Genomic DNA, 24,511 nt, shown 5'->3' with positions numbered 1-24,511 from the left:
TCAGTACGCGTGTGTTTGCGATATGGTACCGAACTACTTTCAGAATTTATACAGTCAGGTTTTCCACTACTGGAAACGAGTTGAAAATGTTATGAAACAGCCGCAAAATGCTGGGTACACAACAAAAAAGACACATATACTGGGTAAAAGTATTAATATATTTACAATGTTCTATTGTTTTGTGCATTTTTGTATACCATTTTTGTTTGCCACCAGTTCTTGATATTCTTCGTTCCTACAATTTTCATGGAATCGTTTACGAAGCATTATGTTTCTGTGATAAATTCAACCAGTTAAAATGCGTAAACTTATAGCAACGTATTTCCGTTGAATTATGTTTATTTTAAAATACAGTAAATCCTGAACTACTAAGTGGCAAATAAAATGAGATAAATAATATGATTTTATTTAATTGAAAAAAACAAATGTCACAGGTGATAACTAATGATTCTGTTCTTTTTCAGTTTCGATTCAATGACCTTAATGTGATATTATTTGAAGATGTCGGTCTGAATTTCCACAAAGAGTGATGATGGTTGGCAAGAAAGAGACATTGCAATTTATATTTGGCATGGTGTGTATTTACACTATTATATTATATTTGAGTTTTTCCAATGAATCAATGAAAGTCACACAAAAACAGAACAAAATGCTTGATTCGCAATATCATGGTATATCAGCCTTCACCGTCCACCCCGAAACAATTTTGCATACACCAAACATAAATGTGGGTGACAGAATTATTGATATACAAAATAGGATTAAAATCACATCACGTCTTCTTTAGGCAGATAAAAAAACACTTGACATTGACGATAGGATGGTGAATCTGGCTTTGAAGCATATTACCTCTACAGAAAAATTAAATAAAAAGCTTGAAAATGTGTTAATGACTAACAGGACATTTAACATCAGTGTGATCGGCGGATCTATATCTGTTGGGGCAGGCGTTGGCGACGTACCATCACTATTTACTACTATTCTTGGCAAATATTTCCAGAAGATGTTAGGGGTTAATGTAACAGTGGAGAATTGTGCTATTGGCGCAACAAACAGTTATTACTATTCATATTGCTTCCAAACCCACTGTAATGTGAAATCAAGAGATTTACTTCTATGGGAATTTGCACACAATGATTTTGTGTACAAACATGCGTATCTTGGCCAGGAACGATTAACAAGAATGATTATCGCTGATCTGCCAAATGAGCCTCAGTTGATATATGCAAATTTCCTACATGGCCAACAGATTCATGACTACTCTTGTGAAAACAGTGAGAAAAATGGCAGCGCCCCGCTCAGTGTGTATTACGACGTTCCGTCTATCAGCATGCCGGATGCAGTCTGCAAGCTAGTCAAAGATAACAAAGCTGACGATCTTTTGTGTGAACATGACGGGAATCACCCGAGTGCAAAGGCGCACCACATGATGGCATTTTTTCTGGCTGAACTTGTAAAACAAGTTCTCTACAACACTACAGAGCGACTCAAAAAGCAACTACAAATATCCAGTAACTCGTTTGATGTTCCCTTTGAGGAAATGAAAACAGCAGGTTTTCCACAGAAAGCACTTAGACCATGTTTATTCAATATCACTGCCATAACACGACCACAGTGTTGGTCACAAATGGTATCAGAGTATAGGCCTGGAGGGGCTGGTCTTACTCCATTAAATAGCCATTTTTGGCACATATTCACATTCCATATGCAATACGAACGAACTGATGTGAAGCGTATATGGCGTACAGTGAAGGAAAAAAGTGTTATTGATTTCAAAGTTGATATTGATCCTTATCAAAACCTCAGCAGTATTATAGCCATAACAACAATAAAGTATGAACGTAACACGAGTGGGCATGCTGATGTTTATTTAGATGATGAATACCAAACCACAATTGATTGCTTCAGTAAACATCGTATAACAATAGTGCATGATGTGGCATTTAATGTTCCTCCAGGTAAACACATTCTTCGAATCAAGAGCCTAGACAATGAAGGCTTCGGCATTGCCTCTATTAGTTCAGCATATGAGATACCGAATGAACGTCTTCACGGTTAATCACATACAAACTTGGACTTCGCCTGGGTTAAAACGTTCTTAAGAACTTGTATTTAACTGTATTAATGATACATATATACAACCAGACGGCAAATTATTTAACAACAACAATATGAGAAATATTTCAAATTTACTTGGATACGAGTAATCATTTTCAGCAGAAAAATCAAAAGCTGCCCCTTTCAGTGGGACACAGATATAAAATTGGAAAGATATAGGTGGGCATTGCACATGCACTTTAATGTAACAGTTGAAGGTATCCGCCTAAAACCAATTCATGTCACCAAAGTTAATAGTTTCTTTCATATTAAAGCAATACATTACAACCATTGAACATTGAAACCACACTTAATGATTTAAGTCTTGCACAGAATATTTCATTTTCTATGGTCTACCCATTACCTATTCTACATGATGTATTAACAGTCACAATGAAGAGTAGAGCACATTCAAGATCATAGAGATTGTGTACATATGTTCAGGGTGTGAAAGGGAAAGAGTGCATTGCAAACATATATGCCAACGTATCAATATATCTATTGCTCACTGACAAGTCCGAGAAGATCAAAATATAGACAATACAATTATATTGCTGTCATATGCTTTCGATCTAAATTATGTATTTATGTTTACCGTGGTTTATATATTTATTTTCTATTTAATATCTGCTTTTGACATTTTGCTTTTTGACTATTCAACGTGGAGTCCTACATACAGACACTGATGCAGTAGGAAAACATATTAAAGCCTTTAATAACTTAAATAACATGTGGTTTACTTTACATATTATTCCAATGGGATATAGGGTTGTTGTAGCAGCAAAACATAAATAAATTACACATCGATCACTGCCCAAACAACCGCATCACGTCTGGTCCCGGGACCAGGATAGCACAACGGCCCGATACGACTAGTACATGGCAGGACTTAGAGAAGAAATATTGTCCGTCCCCATGTGTGTAAGAAATGATATGAAATGTCGGGATCTCGGCTGAAAGTATTTTCGTTCTGGCTACACACATATATTGGGGTGCCGTTCACATTTGCTGCATACATTAAATGAGATGGCACTCAATAGTCCAATATATATTAGGCACTCGAACTATTGTCAAACTAATCCCTTTTAGTCTATTTTTCAGTCTATTCACATACATTTACGGCAACTGTGTAATGAGATCATAACTCATTCAATTGCACCACGGAATATCAAAGTCGCCCAACAATCAACTCCTCAACAGACTTAAATAATACAGTATGAATAATATATGTAGTGGATGCTATATCTATTAAGTAAGGTGTCTTATAACATCTACCATCCTGGTATCCCTGGGTAGTGCTCATCGTCAATAAGGCTACAACCAATTGAACTTAAACAATGTGGATCTTTTATTCAATCTTAATCTAAATAACTCATCACATCAATAATTCAACATACAATTGGCAACGGCCCATTAGCCCATTAACTGTAAGAAACAAATACAGGATTTTTAATATAATGTCCTGTTCATTGACGAGTATTGAACTAACTAAAGCAGACAACTTTACAATGTTGTCTCTAAATATATGGCAAATAACAAAATTCAATAAACATAACATGTTTCATGTACAATTAATCACTAACCATATTAATCTACTTCGTGTCTACCTCAAAGTAGGACCAGTATTAATGCTGTTTATTATGTTAACTTCCATATTATCCTTTGTCGATCATAGAAAGGATAAAACTATCCTAAACTCATGAACAAAATACGTGTCTCATCGATTAGTGTTGCGTAGTTTCTAAAATAGACTGCAAAAGTACATGGTTTTCTAACTGAAAAAGTGTCAATACAAACATAAAATATTTCTAATCTTACCAAACTGATCGGCTAACCCGGGGAGTTACACTGATTCTTGGAACTCAATCGCTTCTATTTGTGTCACTTTATCTCTGAGATTCTATCTATTTGTGTCGAAAATACATCAACTTTCAACAGCATTATCTTTTTAAATATAACTCTTCAAATCTAAGATGGCCGATAAAAACGAAAGTATTGCCACTGGATGGCGCAAGTCACAGAACTGGTTTTACAATACGTTTACATGAGACTTGGATAAAGCATATGACCATCTCGCATTTGGCCACTCAATATATAAACAATTAAGTATATAAAAACAAATATTCAATTACACAACAATAATAATCTAAATAAAAATTCAGTGCTGTTTCAGTTATTCACCAATATATTTTAGCATCAACTAGTTTATATAATTTACAAGCTTGGTATCATTTACATTTCTTATAATAAGGAGAAAAGATTTTAATTTTCCTGTCAGAAATGTTCCACAACTTTAAAGAAATATACCATTCTGTCCTGCTTATTGGATGTATGCATTTCACAATGGAGTGTACATTTCACAACTCATTCGCTAGAAATTTGAAAGGTTTTTTGGCATACAAGATATTATGGTTTAAAACAATAACACAATTACACAGATGGTCTGAGATGGCATCAACTTGTCGCATTGCACCATTGTACTGTAGTTTGAAATGATATATGGCTGGTAACCTTTTAAATGCTAACGATTGGGAGTGGTACTTATGATATAACAACCCATTTGAGATCGAAAAACGGCTGATTTTGAAGTACATAATTAATTTACGTTTTCCTATTAGCTTCAAAGTTGGCTCTTTTGTATTGAGCTGTTTTTTTTAAAAAAAGTATTAATAGACTTTCTAAAACCTAAAGCGGTTGTTCATATTTATTTTTAACCACTGAAACACGTTCGAGCGTCAAAATAATGTGTACACGAACCATGTTTGTAACACGAATATATTGTATTTTACACATTTATTATATAATTCAAAATGTCGTATAATTATTCTGATCGTTAGTGTTTTCAAAGTTACATACAATGTACAATCATGATTCTACGAATGTCGTGCCACTGTGAGGTCAAATGAAAAAAACTCTGTTGATATTTATTATTTATCTAATATGATATTCTAGTGTCCTCTAGAAGATTACAGTATGGATGAAATAGCCATTGTCCATCAGAAATTAAATCTGTGTTGGGTTTATTTTATCTCAGGTAAGATGCATTTACAAGATTAGGATTTACAATGTCACTCGGCATAGTTATATCAAAATGGCCAACTGCGCTACATTGTGGCATATCATTTGCGTTTATAACCTAATATGAAATATAATTAACATTATTGATATTTGCATTTGAGTTACTCATATGCAAAAGACAGTTGTTTATGACTAAAAAAGGTTTTTCAATGGTCATAGTTAATTTATTCGATACACCATGTGTTACTGCATTCGTGACATTCATAGATATAATTAGATTCACGATATAATTATAATTCAGATTGATGCAAACATGTTTTATATTTTATTGTATAATCTCAATTTTGAAACCTAACATATATGATTTACAAAATAAATTTGGGATAAATACACAGGAAAACATTTTCGCTATCTTATTGGATGTGAATGATCATAAGTCTGACTGAAAGTAGAATTAAGATTTGTCATTTCTTCTTCATTTCGCATAACCAAATAACTATTCGTCAAACTTTAATGTCCTGCATCAGCAATTGTTAATATAAAATCTAAAAGGTTGTATCACGTTTCGAATTCGTTTTTATAATTTTTTAAAACTTGGTACATCATATATATCGGTGTAGAACAGTACCGTCCAATTGCGCAATATACGTCATCGAATACGCCATCATTAAACTAGATGTCTCAATATAGAATGATAGAATGCCGCAGAGTTATTTAATCCACAATATTGTATACAAGAACACATTTTTATTTGTCAGTGGTATCTGTTAACACGTGTCCACACACATTGCCACAGTTTGGCGAGAACGATGCGATTATCAGAAAAACTAAGTCTGTTTGGATTCCTGGTTTACGTCCTGAAATGGATTGGTGGCCGAGCTCTAGATATATTTTATTTTTGCTAAACACTTGTGTGTTCGTATCAACTTACACGTTTCCTCGCAAAACTTTGAAATTGATTTTAATGATATAGAGTTTGTAGTAAATTGTTGAAAAGTTTATGTATCATTTGTTTTTAAAAATAGTCGGGGAAACTACGACCAATGGACACACTTTCCATCGGTCTTGAGAACGCATATGATACTGCGACCGTGCTACTTCTGATAGCCAATAACCTTAGACTGATGTACTTTACAGTAGAAACAATGTATCCACTGGCCAATGTAAAAAAGGAATATCTGCGATATGGGAACTGGACAGGTGTTCATAAAGCAAGAGTCTGTCTTAGTCCGAGCAATACACGTTTTTTTTACATAAAAATATGTATGCTCTTGCATTGTGATTAGACCCGCGACGATAAAGCGAAATGAATAATTTCAATATAAATTGAATCACAATATTATGCAATGTTTAACATACGCCCAAAATACAAGCATTCAATGGAGTTCACCGCACACTACTTTTATTTGAAATATTGTTCAGAATTGTGTGTGAGAAATATTTCGAACAAATTCACAATCAGTGTACATGCAATCTGCTAATAATGATTAAAGCGAAGAGACAAAGAATTAATAACGAACGAATACACATTGTGTAGACCGTGCGCATCATGTTATGGCATTGGTTCATATTTAGTTGATGAGCAATCGTTACGACACGCCTAGAAGTAAAGACAAAAGAGTTAGAAAGTGGTTCTTCTAATATACGAACTAATATACGAAATACTATGATACGCAAACTAGTACAAAGTGAATGACGTGACTCTCCTGGATACAGTAAATATAATACAATATAAATTGATTGGAGTACCTTTGCCCTAATATGATGTGTGAACGGGTTCCGTGGTTTTGTTATTAGATTTAACATTTGGTTATAAAACATTATTGTTAGAGTGGATGACGGGCTTTGTCGTGTTTATACACAGGACATGTTTAAGCGGCAGTAGCTGTGATTTTGATCATTTTTTAAATATAACCACATGATGACCCAAATAATGTTTAAGAAACATGTACTAATTGCACATACAATGCGATGTAAAATATAAGGGCCAAGTAGTCGATTGAAATTGGTCACGTCATGGGATGTCCGCAGAAAATTACGACGCACACTATTATGAGAAACAACACATGCAGTAATCAATGATAGTTTTTAATAGTAAGAGGCACAGGGTCAGTGGCACAGCCACTTCGACGTGTTATGTGTCTATCTGAACCACGAATTTGATATCTCCTCCAGAAATGATTTCCCAGAATACGGACTATAATGCATGTTGTTTACCAGGCATGTTATAACAATCAAGTTAAACTGATCCCAAAATGATACGACACGACTGCACATTTACTCACCGTATTATACGCACTCTACTTCCACTTCAAGATATTTGTAAGTACCAACGCATGGGTCAGGTCCAAATGTAGTACCGGTAAGTGTTATAGAGCATGCGTTGTTGCCTTCACAGGCTGATTGTACTACAGACAAACTAGTTGGTGAATGACAATCTGTATCACTAACAGCCGCATGTGGGCAGGTACTAGCTCCATCAGTACGTCCATAGTTTGCAGATACAATATGGATTGATTTATCAAAGCAATCCAATTGCATTGGACTGTCATTGTAACAGGTAATAACAGTGAAAGGGAGAACAGCGGCAACACCTAGCCAATGGAAATAAATTGGTCGTTATTAAAAGGAGAATTATGCATTATGTACGATTCTAATATCTAGATTTATTTAAATTTTAAAGCTTATTTTAATTTTTATTTAAATCTTCTATTGTCGCTAGATAATATTTTGTGACTGGTAATCATATATCAAAGCTGGTTATATCATGATACTAGCATTTATAGTATGAAGATATTGAATTATCCCACTATTTCCTCACTAAAACGTTCAATATTAGTGTCGACCCACTAATCCGAGTTTGGATATTTTATAGGGAACGTCACATGATATTGAAAGTTTATACATTTGATGTTTTGTTTACACCAAGTGTACACACGTGTTTTAGTATGCGTGTTGAAATGTCCAACAAAAATGTTTATCGTCATGCTGTATTTGTTAAAAGTACTCACATTCATAATCCACTTCAAGGTACTTATATATTCCATAGCAAGGATCGGGACCAAACGTCGCACCCTGGAGTGGCACGGAACAAAAACTACGACCTTCACAGTAGTTTTGTACTACGGATAGACTGGTTGGTGAATGGCAATCGGTATCACTGACATGTGTATGGGGACAGGTACTAGCTCCATCAGTACGCCCATAGTTGGCCGACAAAATATGAATGGACAGATCAATGCAACTCAACTCCATTGGACTATCATAATAACACGTTATTGCCGATGAAGGTTGTTCAAGTTCCCCAGGAATCTGATTACCTGCAAAGTATTGGTAGAAAATTTAGTTTGTTATATAAGTTATTAAAGATTAATTCGTGAGAAATTTGCAATATGAATGAGAATAATTTTCATGAAATTTGATACGGCTTTTAAACATCATGGTCATACTGAGGATGTGTTCTTTCCTGCGACTAGGAGCAAGAGCCACACAAACAGTATCCTGTTCATAACATTTTTATTATACACCTTATGGGTTCCATTAAAAATAAATGCAATTACTTCGAGCTTCTGTCGATCGGTTGTTGTCGCATACGACTTATTTACCACTTCCGTGTCACTGAGAATGTTCTAGAACCGTACTGTGTCTGGGTGGAATATTCTAGATTTTTTTTAGAAACTGGTTGAATAGGTAATAGAACACTGTAGGAGGCAATATAAGGTAATGGAACATTCTAGAAATTTGTAGTAAGTTCCAGACTCATTATGTATGCTGATGTAATGGTCTATTCATAGACAGTGTGGGTATATATAGGGGAGATCAGATCGGAGATCTCGTTGAATTGTATTGGAGTTTACGTATCTAGTTATTGGAGTAGTGGAGTTTTACCGCGTTATTGTACTTGATGTTTGCAGAGTATAATAATACCAGTACCAGTTGAAACATCATCTGTTGGCTCCGTGTTCGTATTTTATCATCGCCGCCAGGGAAGTCTTTCTGTTACTGTTGCCATTTTGGTATTTGAACCATCACACCTGTACTATACCAATTACGGTAATATTACGTTGCGTGTGACAGTTGTCACTATCACAACAAATCAGAAAACAGATATCAAATCGATTTTGATTTGATATCCGCCTTAACCTGGCAGCTAGTTATAGATAAGGTGATATTTTATGAAGTCAACCCCCAAAGCACAACAACATAATTCTGTACTGTACAAAAATCGCTACTAATTTCATCTAATGTATCTGTATCTGGTTGAAGCCAGTATAGGTATCCATATTTATCTCGGTATTTATTTATTACGGTAGCTGTTACTTGAATAAAAGGACGTCGAGTAAAAAGGGCAACAAAGAACTTGTAAATTTGTTATCAGCGCATCAATATTCTTGATTACACATTTTCTAAAGCTGTTTTGAGGTGACATTTTCTAAAGCTGTTTTGAGGTGACATTTTCTAAAGCTGTTTTGAGGTGACATTTTCTGAAGCTGTTTTGAGGCGACATTTTCTAAAGCTGTTTTGAGGTGACATTTTCTAAAGCTGTGTTGAGGTGACATTTTCTATAGCTGTTTTGAGGTGACATTTTCCAAAGCTGTTTTGAGGTGACATTTTCTAAAGCTGTTTTGAGGTGACATTTTCTAAAGCTGTTTTGAGGTGACATTTTCTAAAGCTGTTTTGAGGTGACATTTTCTATAGCTGTGTTGAGGTGACATTTTCTAAAGCTGTTTTGAGGTGACATTTTCTAAAGCTGTTTTGAGGTGACATTTTCTATAGCTGTGTTGAGGTGACATTTTCTATAGCTGTTTTGAGGTGACATTTTCTAAATCTGTTTTGAGTTGACATTTTCTAAAGCTGTTTGAGGTGACATTTTCTAAAGCTGTTTTGAGGTGACATTCTCTAAAGCTGTTTTGAGGAGACATTTTCTAAAGCTGTTTTGAGTTGACATTTTCTAAAGCTGTTTTGAGCTGACATTTTCTAAAGCTGTTTTGAGCTGACATTTTCTAAAGCTGTTTTGAGGTAACATTTTCTAAAGCTGTTTTGAGGTGACATTTTCTAAAGCTGTTTTGAGTTGACATTTTCTAAAGCTGTTTTGAGGTGACATTTTCTAAAGCTGTTTTGAGGTGACATTTTCTAAAGCTGTTTTGAGGTGACATTTTCTAAAGCTGTTTTGAGGTGACATTTTCTATAGCTGTTTTGAGGTGACATTTTCTAAAGCTGTTTTGAGGTGACATTTTCTAAAGCTGTTTTGAGGTGACATTTTCTAAAGCTGTTTTGAGGTGACATTTTCTATAGCTGTTTTGAGGTGACATTTTCTAAAGCTGTTTTGAGTTGACATTTTCTAAAGCTGTTTTGAGATGACATTTTTTAATGCTGTTTTGAGGTGACATTTTCTAAAGCTGTTTTGAGGTGACATTTTCTATAGCTGTGTTGAGGTGACATTTTCTATAGCTGTTTTGAGGTGACATTTTCCAAAGCGGTTTTGAGGTGACATTTTCTAAAGCGGTTTTGAGGTGACATTTTCTAAAGCGGTTTTGAGGTGACATTTTCTAAAGCTGTTTTGAGGTGACATTTTGTAAAGCTGTTTTGAGGTGACATTTTGTAAAGCTGTTTTGAGGTGACATTTTCTAAAGCTGTTTTGAGGTGACATTTTCTAAAGCTGTTTTGAGGTGACATTTTCTAAAGCTGTTTTGAGGTGACATTTTCTAAAGCTGTTTTGAAGTGACATTTTCTATAGCTGTTTTGAGGTGACATTTTCTAAAGCTGTTTTGAGGTGACATTTTCTAAAGCTGTTTTGAGGTGACATTTTCTAAAGCTGTTTTGAAGTTACATTTTCTATAGCTGTTTTGAGGTGACATTTTCTATAGCTGTGTTGAGGTGACATTTTCTAAAGCTGTTTTGAGGTGACATTTTCTAAAGCTGTGTTGAGGTGACATTTTCTAAAGCTGTTTTGAGGTGACATTTTCTAAAGCTGTTTTGAGGTGACATTTTCTAAAGCTGTTTTGAGGTGACATTTTCTAAAGCTGTTTTGAGGTGACATTTTCTAAAGCTGTTTTGAAGTGACATTTTCTATAGCTGTTTTGAGGTGACATTTTCTAAAGCTGTTTTGAGGTGACATTTTCTAAAGCTGTTTTGAGGTGACATTTTCTAAAGCTGTTTTGAGGTGACATTTTCTATAGCTGTGTTGAGGTGACATTTTCTAAAGCTGTTTTGAGGTGACATTTTCTAAAGCTGTGTTGAGGTGACATTTTCTAAAGCTGTTTTGAGGTGACATTTTCTAAAGCTGTTTTGAGGTGACATTTTCTAAAGCTGTTTTGAGGTGACATTTTCTATAACTGTGTTGAGGTGACATTTTCTAAAGCTGTTTTGAGGTGACATTTTCTAAAGCTGTGTTGAGGTGACATTTTCTAAAGCTGTTTTGAGGTGACATTTTCTAAAGCTGTTTTGAGGTGACATTTTCTAAAGCTGTTTTTAGGTGACATTTTCTAAAGCTGTTTTGAGGTGACATTTTCTATAGCTGTTTTGAGGTGACATTTTCTAAAGCTGTTTTGAGGTGACATTTTCTAAAGCTGTTTTGAGGTGACATTTTCTAAAGCTGTTTTGAGGTGACATTTTCTATAGCTGTGTTGAGGTGACATTTTCTAAAGCTGTTTTGAGGTGACATTTTCTAAAGCTGTTTTGAGGTGACATTTTCTATAGCTGTTTTGAGGTGACATTTTCTAAAGCTGTTTTGAGGTGACATTTTCTAAAGCTGTTTTGAGGTGACATTTTCTAAAGCTGTTTTGAGGTGACATTTTCTATAGCTGTGTTGAGGTGACATTTTCTAAAGCTGTTTTGAGGTGACATTTTCTAAAGCTGTGTTGAGGTGACATTTTCTAAAGCTGTTTTGAGGTGACATTTTCTAAAGCTGTTTTGAGGTGACATTTTCTAAAGCTGTTTTGAGGTGACATTTTCTAAAGCTGTTTTGAGGTGACATTTTCTATAGCTGTGTTGAGGTGACATTTTCTAAAGCTGTTTTGAGGTGACATTTTCAAAAGCTGTTTTGAGGTGACATTTTCTAAAGCTGTGTTGAGGTGACATTTTCTAAAGCTGTTTTGAGGTGACATTTTCTAAAGCTGTTTTGAGGTGACATTTTCTAAAGCTGTTTTGAGGTGACATTTTGTAAAGCTGTTTTGAGGTGACATTTTGTAAAGCTGTTTTGAGGTGACATTTTCTAAAGCTGTTTTGAGGTGACATTTTCTTAAGCTGTTTTGAGGTGACATTTTCTAAAGCTGTTTTGAGGTGACATTTTCTAAAGCTGTTTTGAAGTGACATTTTCTATAGCTGTTTTGAGGTGACATTTTCTAAAGCTGTTTTGAGGTGACATTTTCTAAAGCTGTTTTGAGGTGACATTTTCTAAAGCTGTTTTGAAGTTACATTTTCTATAGCTGTTTTGAGGTGACATTTTCTATAGCTGTGTTGAGGTGACATTTTCTAAAGCTGTTTTGAGGTGACATTTTCTAAAGCTGTGTTGAGGTGACATTTTCTAAAGCTGTTTTGAGGTGACATTTTCTAAAGCTGTTTTGAGGTGACATTTTCTAAAGCTGTTTTGAGGTGACATTTTCTAAAGCTGTTTTGAGGTGACATTTTCTAAAGCTGTTTTGAAGTGACATTTTCTATAGCTGTTTTGAGGTGACATTTTCTAAAGCTGTTTTGAGGTGACATTTTCTAAAGCTGTTTTGAGGTGACATTTTCTAAAGCTGTTTTGAAGTTACATTTTCTATAGCTGTTTTGAGGTGACATTTTCTAAAGCTGTTTTGAGGTGACATTTTCTAAAGCTGTTTTGAGGTGACATTTTCTAAAGCTGTTTTGAGGTGACATTTTCTATAGCTGTGTTGAGGTGACATTTTCTAAAGCTGTTTTGAGGTGACATTTTCTAAAGCTGTGTTGAGGTGACATTTTCTAAAGCTGTTTTGAGGTGACATTTTCTAAAGCTGTTTTGAGGTGACATTTTCTAAAGCTGTTTTGAGGTGACATTGTCTATAGCTGTTTTGAGGTGACATTTTCTAAAGCTGTTTTGAGGTGACATTTTCTAAAGCTGTTTTGAGGTGACATTTTCTAAAGCTGTTTTGAGGTGACATTTTCTATAGCTGTGTTCTAAAGCTGTATTGAGGTGACATTTTCTAAAGCTGTTTTGAGGTGACATTTTCTAAAGCTGTTTTGAGGTGACATTTTCTAAAGCTGTTTTGAGGTGACATTTTCTATAGCTGTGTTGAGGTGACATTTTCTAAAGCTGTTTTGAGGTGACATTTTCTAAAGCTGTTTTGAGGTGACATTTTCTATAACTGTGTTGAGGTGACATTTTCTAAAGCTGTTTTGAGGTGACATTTTCTAAAGCTGTGTTGAGGTGACATTTTCTAAAGCTGTTTTGAGGTGACATTTTCTAAAGCTGTTTTGAGGTGACATTTTCTAAAGCTGTTTTTAGGTGACATTTTCTAAAGCTGTTTTGAGGTGACATTTTCTATAGCTGTTTTGAGGTGACATTTTCTAAAGCTGTTTTGAGGTGACATTTTCTAAAGCTGTTTTGAGGTGACATTTTCTAAAGCTGTTTTGAGGTGACATTTTCTATAGCTGTGTTGAGGTGACATTTTCTAAAGCTGTTTTGAGGTGACATTTTCTAAAGCTGTTTTGAGGTGACATTTTCTATAGCTGTTTTGAGGTGACATTTTCTAAAGCTGTTTTGAGGTGACATTTTCTAAAGCTGTTTTGAGGTGACATTTTCTAAAGCTGTTTTGAGGTGACATTTTCTATAGCTGTGTTGAGGTGACATTTTCTAAAGCTGTTTTGAGGTGACATTTTCTAAAGCTGTGTTGAGGTGACATTTTCTAAAGCTGTTTTGAGGTGACATTTTCTAAAGCTGTTTTGAGGTGACATTTTCTAAAGCTGTTTTGAGGTGACATTTTCTAAAGCTGTTTTGAGGTGACATTTTCTATAGCTGTGTTGAGGTGACATTTTCTAAAGCTGTTTTGAGGTGACATTTTCAAAAGCTGTGTTGAGGTGACATTTTCTAAAGCTGTTTTGAGGTGACATTTTCTATAACTGTGTTGAGGTGACATTTTCTAAAGCTGTTTTGAGGTGACATTTTCTAAAGCTGTGTTGAGGTGACATTTTCTAAAGCTGTTTTGAGGTGACATTTTCTAAAGCTGTGTTGAGGTGACATTTTCTAAAGCTGTTTTGAGGTGACATTTTCTAAAGCTGTGTTGAGGTGACATTTTCTAAAGCTGTTTTGAGGTGACATTTTCTAAAGCTGTTTTGAGGTGACATTTTCTAAAGCTGTTTTGAGGTGACATTTTCTAAAGCTGTTTTGAGGTGACATTTTCTATAGCTGTGTTGAGGTGACATTTTCTAAAGCTGTTTTGAGGTGACATTTTCAAAAGCTGTGTTGAGGTGACATTTTCTAAAGCTGTTTTGAGGTGACATTTTCTATAACTGTGTTGAGGTGACATTTTCTAAAGCTGTTTTGAGGTGACATTTTCTAAAGCTGTGTTGAGGTGACATTTTCTAAAGCTGTTTTGAGGTGACATTTTCTAAAGCTGTTTTGAGGTGACATTTTCTATAGCTGTGTTGAGGTGACATTTTCTAAAGCTGTTTTGAGGTGACATTTTCTAAAGCTGTGTTGAGGTGACATTTTCTAAAGCTGTTTTGAGGTGACATTTTGTAAAGCTGTTTTGAGGTGACATTTTCTAAAGCTGTTTTGAGGTGACATTTTCTAAAGCTGTTTTGAGGTGACATTTTCTAAAGCTGTTTTGAGGTGACATTTTCTAAAGCTGTTTTGAGGTGACATTTTCTATAGCTGTTTTGAGGTGACATTTTCTAAAGCTGTTTTGAGGTGACATTTTCTAAAGCTGTTTTGAGGTGACATTTTCTAAAGCTGTTTTGAGGTGACATTTTCTATAGCTGTGTTGAGGTGACATTTTCTAAAGCTGTTTTGAGGTGACATTTTCTAAAGCTGTGTTGAGGTGACATTTTCTAAAGCTGTTTTGAGGTGACATTTTCTAAAGCTGTTTTGAGGTGACATTTTCTAAAGCTGTTTTGAGGTGACATTTTCTAAAGCTGTTTTGAGGTGACATTTTTGCTAATCTGTATATGCCTGAATTGGTGGAAATAATAGAAAATAGTAAAAAAACGTACATTGAAACACTTTTCAAAACCTTCAGCACAGATAAGTCAAACAGAGTCAGTAACAGTAATAGTAACAGTAATAGTAACAGTAACAGTAACAGTAACAGTAACAGTAACAGTAATAGTAACAGTAACAGTAATAGTAACAGTAATAGTAACAGTAACAGTAATAGTAACAGTAATAGTAACAGTAACAGTAATAGTAACAGTAACAGTAACAGTAACAGTAACAGTAACATTCGAACGCACTCAATATCATTGAAGTTTGAACGTTTAGTGAATATTTCTCGCGCGAATTTTAGCTCATATCAGACCCCAATAATGCTTTAGTTATCATGGATACATAATTAGAATATATTGTATAAATATAGTTTAAACTATATAAATTACTTACAATAGTATTCTACATCCAAGTACTTGATGGGTCGCCAAACAGAGTGTGAATCGCATGGATGTCACATGACGTTTTTCTTTCGCATGCCTCGTGCACGATACTGAAACTGCTAGCGGACGAGCAGTCAGTTGTCAAAACAGGACCTCCACATGTGTATGGATCACTACGCCCAAAGTTAGCACTCACTATATGAATGAATCCACAATCGCACTCGAGATGAAGTACTTCGTCCTGACAAACTATCTCTCTTTGGATAATTTCATATACCACTTGTTTCGTTGATGTCCCAGTCTCACCACAGTCGGTCGTCTCTCCAAAGTTGTCCTGATTCTGACATGCATCGGCATCTGAGTGACAAGCACCTCCATCTAACAATGAGAAAGTTGTCCACCCTCTAGCTGCAGCTGCCTGGGCACACTTCTCTACATGATTCTCACGCTCCAGATGGTGGGATACTAAGTGGTCATCTCGGCATTCCAAAGACTCAATGGGATCATCGTCTGTATTGGTGTTGAAGCAACCAACTTCAACGACGTCTGTTGAGAGGTAAACATAGTACATGTAGTATTCTTTATGTTTTGGCAATAAATATAGCATTGAACGCTGCCTAATTCCGACATCTCCTACATTCGTTATTCATACCATGTACACTATACAGCAAACGGTATTAAATGCACTTATATTAAATTTTTAAATGCACTTGTATATATATATAGTAGTAGTACTCAATTGACTCACCAGGTATTGGTGTCACACCTGAAATAGAACAGAGAAAGTAACATTAATACGCATTTCGAATACCCGGACCAGTATCAGTGGTTAATACAATTTCCCAATACGCAATTCTACATAGAACATATTTGTTTTGTTTTGCAAATAAAAGTATAGATTGAACTATGAGACCTTAGTATTTATTTATGGCATCGCTTTGTTGATATACAAATATGTATATATCAAATACTCACATTCATAATCCACTTCAAGATACTTATATGTTCCATGGCAAGGATCGGGACCAAACGTCGCACCTTCGAGTGGCACGGAACAAAAACTACGACCCTCACAGTAGGTTTGTACTACGGATAGACTGGTTGGTGAATGGCAATCGGTATCACTGACATGTGTATGGGGACAGGTACTAGCACCATCAGTACGTCCATAGTTGGCAGTATTGATATGGATTATTTTATCAGAGCAATCTAAGACCATTGGACTATCGTTATAACATGTTATTGTTACAACACCCACAGTCTGTAAGGCACAAGAAAGGAACATAGGTGAAAACCCTGTGGCCTAATTATATTGGATGGGTTCTAACGTCAGAAAGACGCGTAAATGTGATTGTATTTGTTAGCAGTTTAAGATTTCCAAGTTGAAGCGACGTCAGTATTCAACAGTGTGTGAAGATGTGAAGTTTCCACAATGTCATTATGACGAAGATCTTTATATAAAGCTCTGTCTCCTAGTCCCCAAAACATAGGATTTAACACATGCACATAAAATAATCAGGCACAAAAGTTGGAAAAATTGAGATTATTGATACTAATTACTAGAATGCCAGTATTATACTATTGTCAATGTTGAATTTCCACGTAGATTAGTTTGTATGCTTAACTAATTTTCAACTTATATTCTTCTGATGTTGAAATATTACGTTTGTCAACTAGGGCACAATACGTATATACAAGACATAATTTGATATGTCGTAAAACAATCTGTCAACAAATAAGCTGCTCTGTGATTGGTTATACTGTTAGGATTACGAAGACAATCAGACACGATCACACGTGGTGTATCCTTGCTGTATTGGTGACACATAGTCGCAGAATACATCACATCACTCCTGAAAAGAATTGTCATACCCCACAAACGCTCGGGCAATGTCAAAGGGTTCTGTAATTTTCATTCAGTGGTATTCATAGTTACAACCTTGTTCAATATTGTAATAGTCATGTATTCATGTAATAATAATTTATGCAAACGAGCCACTTTCACAGTCTGGTACAGTACACCTCAAACTAAAAACGTCAATACCGAAGTTTTGTGGCACTGTAAATGCAAATTGTAATCTACGTTAGTTTTCTTCAGAAATAGGGAATCGAATCAAACTTTCGTTTTTATATTGATCAGAAAATTAAAACAAAACAAAACGTGTAGCTTTTAAATTTTCGAAAATAGCCTCCGGCAATGATACCTGATGGCAATACTCGGTCTCGGGATATGGGTGGGGCGAGTGTCACGTGATTTAATAATATAAATACGGTTACGCGAGGCGTCAACCTTTTTGTGAAAATAACGGTCCGGAAATCCAAATGGTAAAATGGACCTATCGTAACATATCACACATTAAATGCATTCTAGTATATCGTCACAGTTTGAATTCCTGAAAACTTCAAAAAAGGACCTTTTGACTTTTGAAACCAGGTTTACAGGCCCCTTGGATGACTTCCATACCTTTTAGCGGGTTTCTACCAGTGATGCCCCGGTACTCGGTCGGTGTTGAAATACACATAGCGACGCCTTACGTCTCAAAAAAACGTCCATAGTATATTGTACTAGTATTTATTGTGAAAAAAAAATTGTTCGGTATCTTTCATTTGTAAGTCCACCTAAGTTTGCATATGAATAGAATGTAACGCCGGATTAACCAATCATTGAACATATTTTAAAATAGGTCACTGCCCTTGCGCGCACTGATACCAACGAATGAAGTGGTAACGACTTTCATGGTAATTTTCGTGAGGTCTTGAAACATATGTCATCGAAGTTAAACTCTGCAAATCTCAAATGAAGGGGCAATTTTGATTACACAAAATAGAAGAATATAATTATTATGCAAATTAACAACTTGATATGCACGGCCCTATCCTAATGTACATATGTACTAACTTTTTTGAGATTTTGCTTACACAGGCTGGAATGAGATAACTAAAATGTAAGCTACTCAATAAGCATGTACATGACTCTAAAACTAATCATCTCTGAGTATTACCAAAAGTACCCATAAGTCCAATCTGAACAAAATCCGATTCTCGCCCTGATATTCGTGGGGTATGTAAGTCATTTTCGCTCGTGATGCAGTATAAAATACGGCCGCGGGATAGACCCCATCACCCATGAAAATAAATTAAATATCCACAAACATCAGAATGAGGCCACAGCGTTATATCATATTACATCATAAATTAAATAACTGCGTGCAATGTATCTAATCCAGTATACGAATATGAGTACACCATCGTGCCGCCCACAGACAAAAACAATTTAGCCATTGGCTTGTACCCCCAACTTGAAAATAAGTGAGCGTCATACCTTGACTGCGAACAACCCAGTTACCAATAGTGAGAAATATGGCAACACACACATAGCTGACTAAAAAAGAAAACATGTCAAGAGTCAGCTAATTAAGAGTCAATATAAGTTATGCATACATTACGAACGCTACATAGGGTTCGAACCACGTACCTGTAAACAAAAGCAGACTATACGAATTACAAAACGATGGCCTTTGCAATGAGATTACAGATAATACATAAATACTATGATAAAATAATTTGCCAAAAAACCTACAAAGATTTAACAAATTAACTGTAAAGGCGGTTATATATTATAAGAATATCACCAAAATTATGAAAATACTGACCACAAACATAAATTGATAGATGAGTACGCAGGACACAAGAGCTGCCTGATGTTGACTGCGTTGACTGTTCAGTAGAACCTATTTTTTTATTATATAGTATCCAGTCAGTTGATTAACATTGCATTTGAATATACGTGTCACAGTTCATGACCTTTAACTGCTATCATTTCTGTAACGTGTTAGCAATGTAAGGTAATATTCATTAGAATAGTGAATTTTTTTCATGTTTTTTTTACCATGCTGCTGAAATGTGTTCGGCTTCACTTCACCAAGTGTGTGTGGGATTTATTTATACGTTCCAGTTGTAACTTCCTCTGTAGATTGTTTTCAAATATGTTCTCTTTGCCGATTTTTTAAAATGGAACTACGAGTCAACAACTTTACGCGCCTATCACTTTCAAGAAGGATATTGTAAATCACATCATGTCTTACATATATAGAGTAGCAATTTAAAATTGAATAAATAAGCATATATAACAACGTAGACGCTTCCCGTATGTTTTGTACAAGGAAATCTACTTTAAAAAGTAAAGTGCAATATGGACGAGAACACGCACTATTTAATATTATTTGATACTGTATACTGATGAATACTGTCAACTATTACGACATAAAAACGCTGATCCTATAACTCACATTCGAATTTGTGCTCGATAAAACTCAATGCATATGCGTGTTAGTGTATTTAATTTATCTAACGATTACTGTGTATGTTCTGATAAATCATAATTCATGGTCTAGGTCTACATTATGGAGTGTCTACAGCAATCTAATACATTTGTTTTGTTGTCCATAGAAAATACAAATAAGTTAACAGTGTGTGCGCATGTATAATCCTAGCTTAGGCCAATTTAGTAACATGAAATGAAAGGACAATGCCCGTAAATAATTTTGATCCAGAACCTATTCAAAAGTGGTAAATATGTGATTTAAAACTGTTGACGAATGATAAAGTAATAATATTATCTGTAGAGAGTTTTTTATTCAGTTTCTGACTGTGGTACACGATGGGTTAATGCGGTCAATTCGATTCCTGACCGGTCACTGGAAGCATAGTGATTGTCGCATCAGACTCATGATTGGTAGACCCAAGTTCAAATCATACTTAGGCTGAACATCAAAAAAAAATGACCCCTACCCTGGGCAATTGTGCCACAGATTCAATGGGAGGGCCTTTGTTGAGGTCCGCAGGTGCTTGTATTCGACCGAGATAGCCATTTGATAGGAAGATGGCCGCAAAGCCCTGTCACATAGTCCCAAACATGAATATGACTTCTGTGACAAAATACACCATGTGTCAACACTAGCATTTGCAATTTGAACGTACAAAGTCAGGAGACATATAGTTGTATCATATAAGCTTAGTAGAATTTTCTTATTCTTGATTTTAATACTGCTAACTTGGAGTAATTAATAAATACATTTTCATGCGTTTATTGTAAACACTTTACGTTTTTAATTGTAATGATTTATTTCACAGTAAACACTCGATTTGCTACAACCATCAATTTAATATTAACGATAACGCTCACAGTCCAAAGACAAAACGGATATAAACAGTGACATTAATAACACGTTTGTATTGAGATGTTGGTCAAACGTTGAAACCATACCATACCATATAAATTATCATATAGAGGGGGTTGTATATTTCTATTCTATTCTAGTCTGTTCTATATATCATATATAACTTGCATAACAATGTTTGCATCGACCCCACTGATATTTCGAACCATAATACTGAGTACCTTTTTAGACACACTCATCTAAGTCTCCTGAAAGACAAACAATGTACAAAAGACAGCTGTTATAGCTTGTTTTAATTTAATTTAAGTAGCATTCTCATAAAATATTTTTTATTTAATTTGAATAAGAGATTTAATGTATTAAAATTGTTGTCAATGACATAGTGCCAACTCTGTGTCAATTAGGCAATGACGATTAATGAAAGATTATAATTAAATGTTTGGCAGTATTCAGCAGCACCTAGCAGTAAGAACATTCTTATATCGCACAGGGCTCTGAAAAGTGTGAATTGCTATGTAAGAAAAGAGTATGAAAGTATGTAAGATTATACATAATGGTCTTCTGGAAAATCAATTCAAATTGTCAGACCATATGACACGTCAGCTATAAGTTATGTGACACGTATTTGTGTGTGCGCCTCCTAATCTCATCAGCTCGTCCGACCCCATTGTACCGTTTGCCCAAGATGCGACAAATCTGAAATTATTGGTGTAATGCCGAAACATTCGAATTAACCACATTCAAAACATTTATAACAAAGTATATTTGTAGTCGGCAAACGATTTCTGTTTTGGTCTCCTTGGAGGTTATCAATCGGTGACGTTATTGTATCAAATTGCGTGCAAGAATCAATCAAATTGCCGATAAAGTGTGTAATATTGGAGGTGTGATAACGAAAATATCACATGGCTTTATCACATAGTTTTTGCATGATATATGCAATACGATCTACTATATACCAAGATTCTCTTGTAGTTTGAAAGCTAAATATGGTGTACGCATTCTTATTAAGCTTACTGGCTCTATTGTTATAAATATATAATACAAATCAATTAACGGTGTTCGTATGGTTTTCCATTAGGAAAATATAATGCTAATCGAACACATACAGAACAAACACATTGTCAGGATAAAAAATATTGTTGCTTTCAGTGAAGATAGGAAAATCACGCCAGACCGATAGTTGTGCGTCATTTGCGTCATGGGTATGTCAATGTAATCCCAGTCTCTGCCTACACTAGACACATATATATTTATTTATTTATATTCTAAACAAACGAGGTTTTAACCATTATTTTTTCACAAATATACACAAATATAAAAACGGACGTAGTCGAGATTGTGTGTGTTTATGATTGTGGAAACCACAGTAGTGGTCATTATCTTGCTGGCTGTAACCGTGGTGCTTACGATCATAAACACACGATAACGAGCTGTGGTATTATCGACTTATACTACAATGAAACCGGTAAAATTTAAAACTCACCAATTCACATGAACACTAAAGGTATTGTGTACGCTCTGTTGTTCGCCATTAAAGAGCAGCGATCGTCGCGCCTTGTCGTGTTCAATATGGCACTACATTGTTCGTTTATATGAAATTCGAATACGCGCTTCGCGACGACCACAACCCTTCAATATTTCAATGTCACATAATAATACCACTTCAATAAGTCTATTTGGCGGGTACCTCCATAGAAATTTTCTTAGTTAGTAGAGTGATTACTTTATGAGTCGGCTGATCAATGTGGTTCGAGTCCAGCATCTTGTATTCCCACGCACAATCCATATGTGAACACAACTCTGTGATTAACAGTTCGTGTTTACTTATATCTTTGTTCTAAGCCATGTCAGATTACTGGGAAAAGACTGTTTTTCAGAACGTGTTTGCTGTCACATGATCCAAGTGGAGAATACAACTTTCCCCCGTATATTTAAAAGTACTGTTACTCGACTATTTTGGGGCCTCGGTCTGATAACTTTGACCAAATACGGTATATATAGTCAAAATTATATAATTTTACTACTGATCCAGATTAATTAAACAACTGATGGCAGTCTATGGATGACAAAATCCATAATCCACTGATGTACGTTACTTTATAACATAATTGTGTTCATATTCATCCATCAAGCCATTCATTGATAGCACCAGTCTAAATGGTCGGTGTGGGAAAACTTGCTTATTAATTTCTTTTTAATTTCATAATTTTTAACGTTAAATAAAAGTTATTATACGTTGTACACACTAATGACATTCATACATTTTTGAAGTTGAAAGTCTCCATTGCCATGAAATGTTTCACTAATCGAAATATAATAATATACTAGGAATCGCGTGACATTTTTTACCTGTGCAAATCACGTGAACAGATTTAGATAATTCCTGCAATTGAAACTGTCTTAATTTCTGCTTGAATAGTGGGATCATATGTCGATAAGATCAATAGCTGGTCTCAAGGACATTCAACATAAGGGCACTTCAAATTGTATTTGTTATACTATTCTACATTGAATCTCTGTTCATGATGCTGTATCGGATTATAGGGGCTACTAGTGATCTTGATAATAATAAATCTGGGAGTCTTGATGGTATTTCTGCTCGTGTTATTAAGCCGTGTATTGACGTTATCTTTTATACCTCTTTATATAATAATTTGGTTCATTTCGCTTCTCAGTTGAATTTTTAAATCGGGCTGCTCACAATATGTTGTTAACTATCGTCCAATTTCTTTGTTACCGCATTTTGCCAGAATATTTGAGTCCGTTATTTTTCCTCATTTGTATAATCATATTCGCCCCAATATTACTGTCAATCAAAGTGGCTTTATTAAAAACAGATCAACCTCCACTAATCTGGTTGAATATACTGACTTTTTATCTGCTGCTATTAACAACAAGCAACAGGTGGATTCCATATATACTGATTTCAGGAAGGTTTTCGACACTGTGTGCCGCCCACTGCTACTCCACAAGGCCTTTAAACTTGGTATGTGCGGTAGTTTAATAAATAAATAAATAATTAAATAAATAAATAATGTTGAAGCCAGAAGTGATTGTTTTATCAAGTTTAGGAATAAAACTTACGAAATAGTCTTAAAACACATTTTCTGACTTAAAAGTGGGTGCATAAGGAAGTGTTTTTATAAGAATTTATAAGAGTCAACCAAAAAGTGCTGTTTTAGCGTAACGATAAGAATAAGGGACGAATTCCCCAAGGAAAACATTACATATGCTCCATTGGATATTTTGAACATATTCTCATACACTATAAACCAGTCTCCCAAAATAAACACACCAAGTTGGAATAGGAGAGCAGCATATGTATTCTAATGCTTACCTTGTTCTTGATGTAACATACATATAAATAGGTTAGGCCAGACTTTTATTATCCCTTATTTCGCGAACCCGCCGAATAAGCAGAAGCCGAAAATGAAATAAAAATAAAATGTTATTTCAGCGTAATTTCTCGCGCCTGCCAAATTGTAAGTGCAAAAAATTGCTAAAAAATTGTTTTTATCTTCTTTTTTTTTCCGCCCGCCGCATAACAAACCCAAGTTGCATTTTCGTGGGAGTATCATGAACAAAGTACCGCGCAGATGAGAATTATACATGGAATAAAATTTTATTTCATTTCTTCTCTCACGATTTCCGATTCTTTGAGAATCACA

The 24,511-nt window shown here is 35.0% G+C and overlaps 2 protein-coding genes and 1 pseudogene across 2 annotated transcripts; 1 reads left to right on the top strand and 2 right to left on the bottom strand.

The window, feature by feature from the left end:
• Window positions 1-649: 649 nt before the first annotated feature.
• LOC144345593 (uncharacterized) lies at window positions 650-2,059 on the top strand (annotated as a pseudogene).
• Window positions 2,060-6,495: 4,436 nt separating this feature from the next.
• Window positions 6,496-15,694, bottom strand: LOC146747248 (L-rhamnose-binding lectin CSL3-like). Its single transcript, XM_085498598.1, has 4 exons — window positions 15,671-15,694; window positions 8,127-8,435; window positions 7,401-7,709; window positions 6,496-6,715 (listed from the first exon to the last, which is right to left on the bottom strand). Exons 2-3 carry the CDS (start codon window positions 8,368-8,370, stop codon window positions 7,405-7,407), a joined length of 549 nt encoding a protein of 182 aa, XP_085354724.1. The 5' UTR covers window positions 8,371-8,435; window positions 15,671-15,694; the 3' UTR covers window positions 6,496-6,715; window positions 7,401-7,404.
• LOC100376701 (L-rhamnose-binding lectin CSL3-like) lies at window positions 15,695-19,363 on the bottom strand (the record flags this gene model as incomplete). The annotated part of the gene is made up of 5 exons (XM_002730541.4): window positions 19,314-19,363; window positions 18,983-19,042; window positions 16,636-16,921; window positions 16,409-16,426; window positions 15,695-16,206 (listed from the first exon to the last, which is right to left on the bottom strand). Coding segments are annotated over exons 1-5 (885 nt in total), but the record flags the coding sequence as incomplete, so codon positions are not given.
• Window positions 19,364-24,511: the final 5,148 nt, after the last annotated feature.

The sequence above is a fragment of the Saccoglossus kowalevskii genome, chromosome 4, assembly GCF_978046115.1.
Source record: "Saccoglossus kowalevskii chromosome 4, keSacKowa6.1, whole genome shotgun sequence".
Classification (NCBI taxonomy): Eukaryota; Metazoa; Hemichordata; class Enteropneusta; family Harrimaniidae; genus Saccoglossus; species Saccoglossus kowalevskii.
Note: the sequence above shows the minus strand (reverse complement) of the source record. Positions and strands in the feature narration are given on the sequence as shown.

Coding starts and splice junctions, on each gene's coding strand:
- LOC146747248 (XM_085498598.1), bottom strand. CDS start 8,370: ATGGAGTTGAGTTGCATTGATCTGTCCATTCATATTTTGTCGGCCAAC. Junction 7,710..8,126: donor CCTTGAAGTGGATTATGAAT/GTGAGTACTTTT, acceptor TCCATTGGCTAG/GTGTTGCCGCTGTTCTCCCT.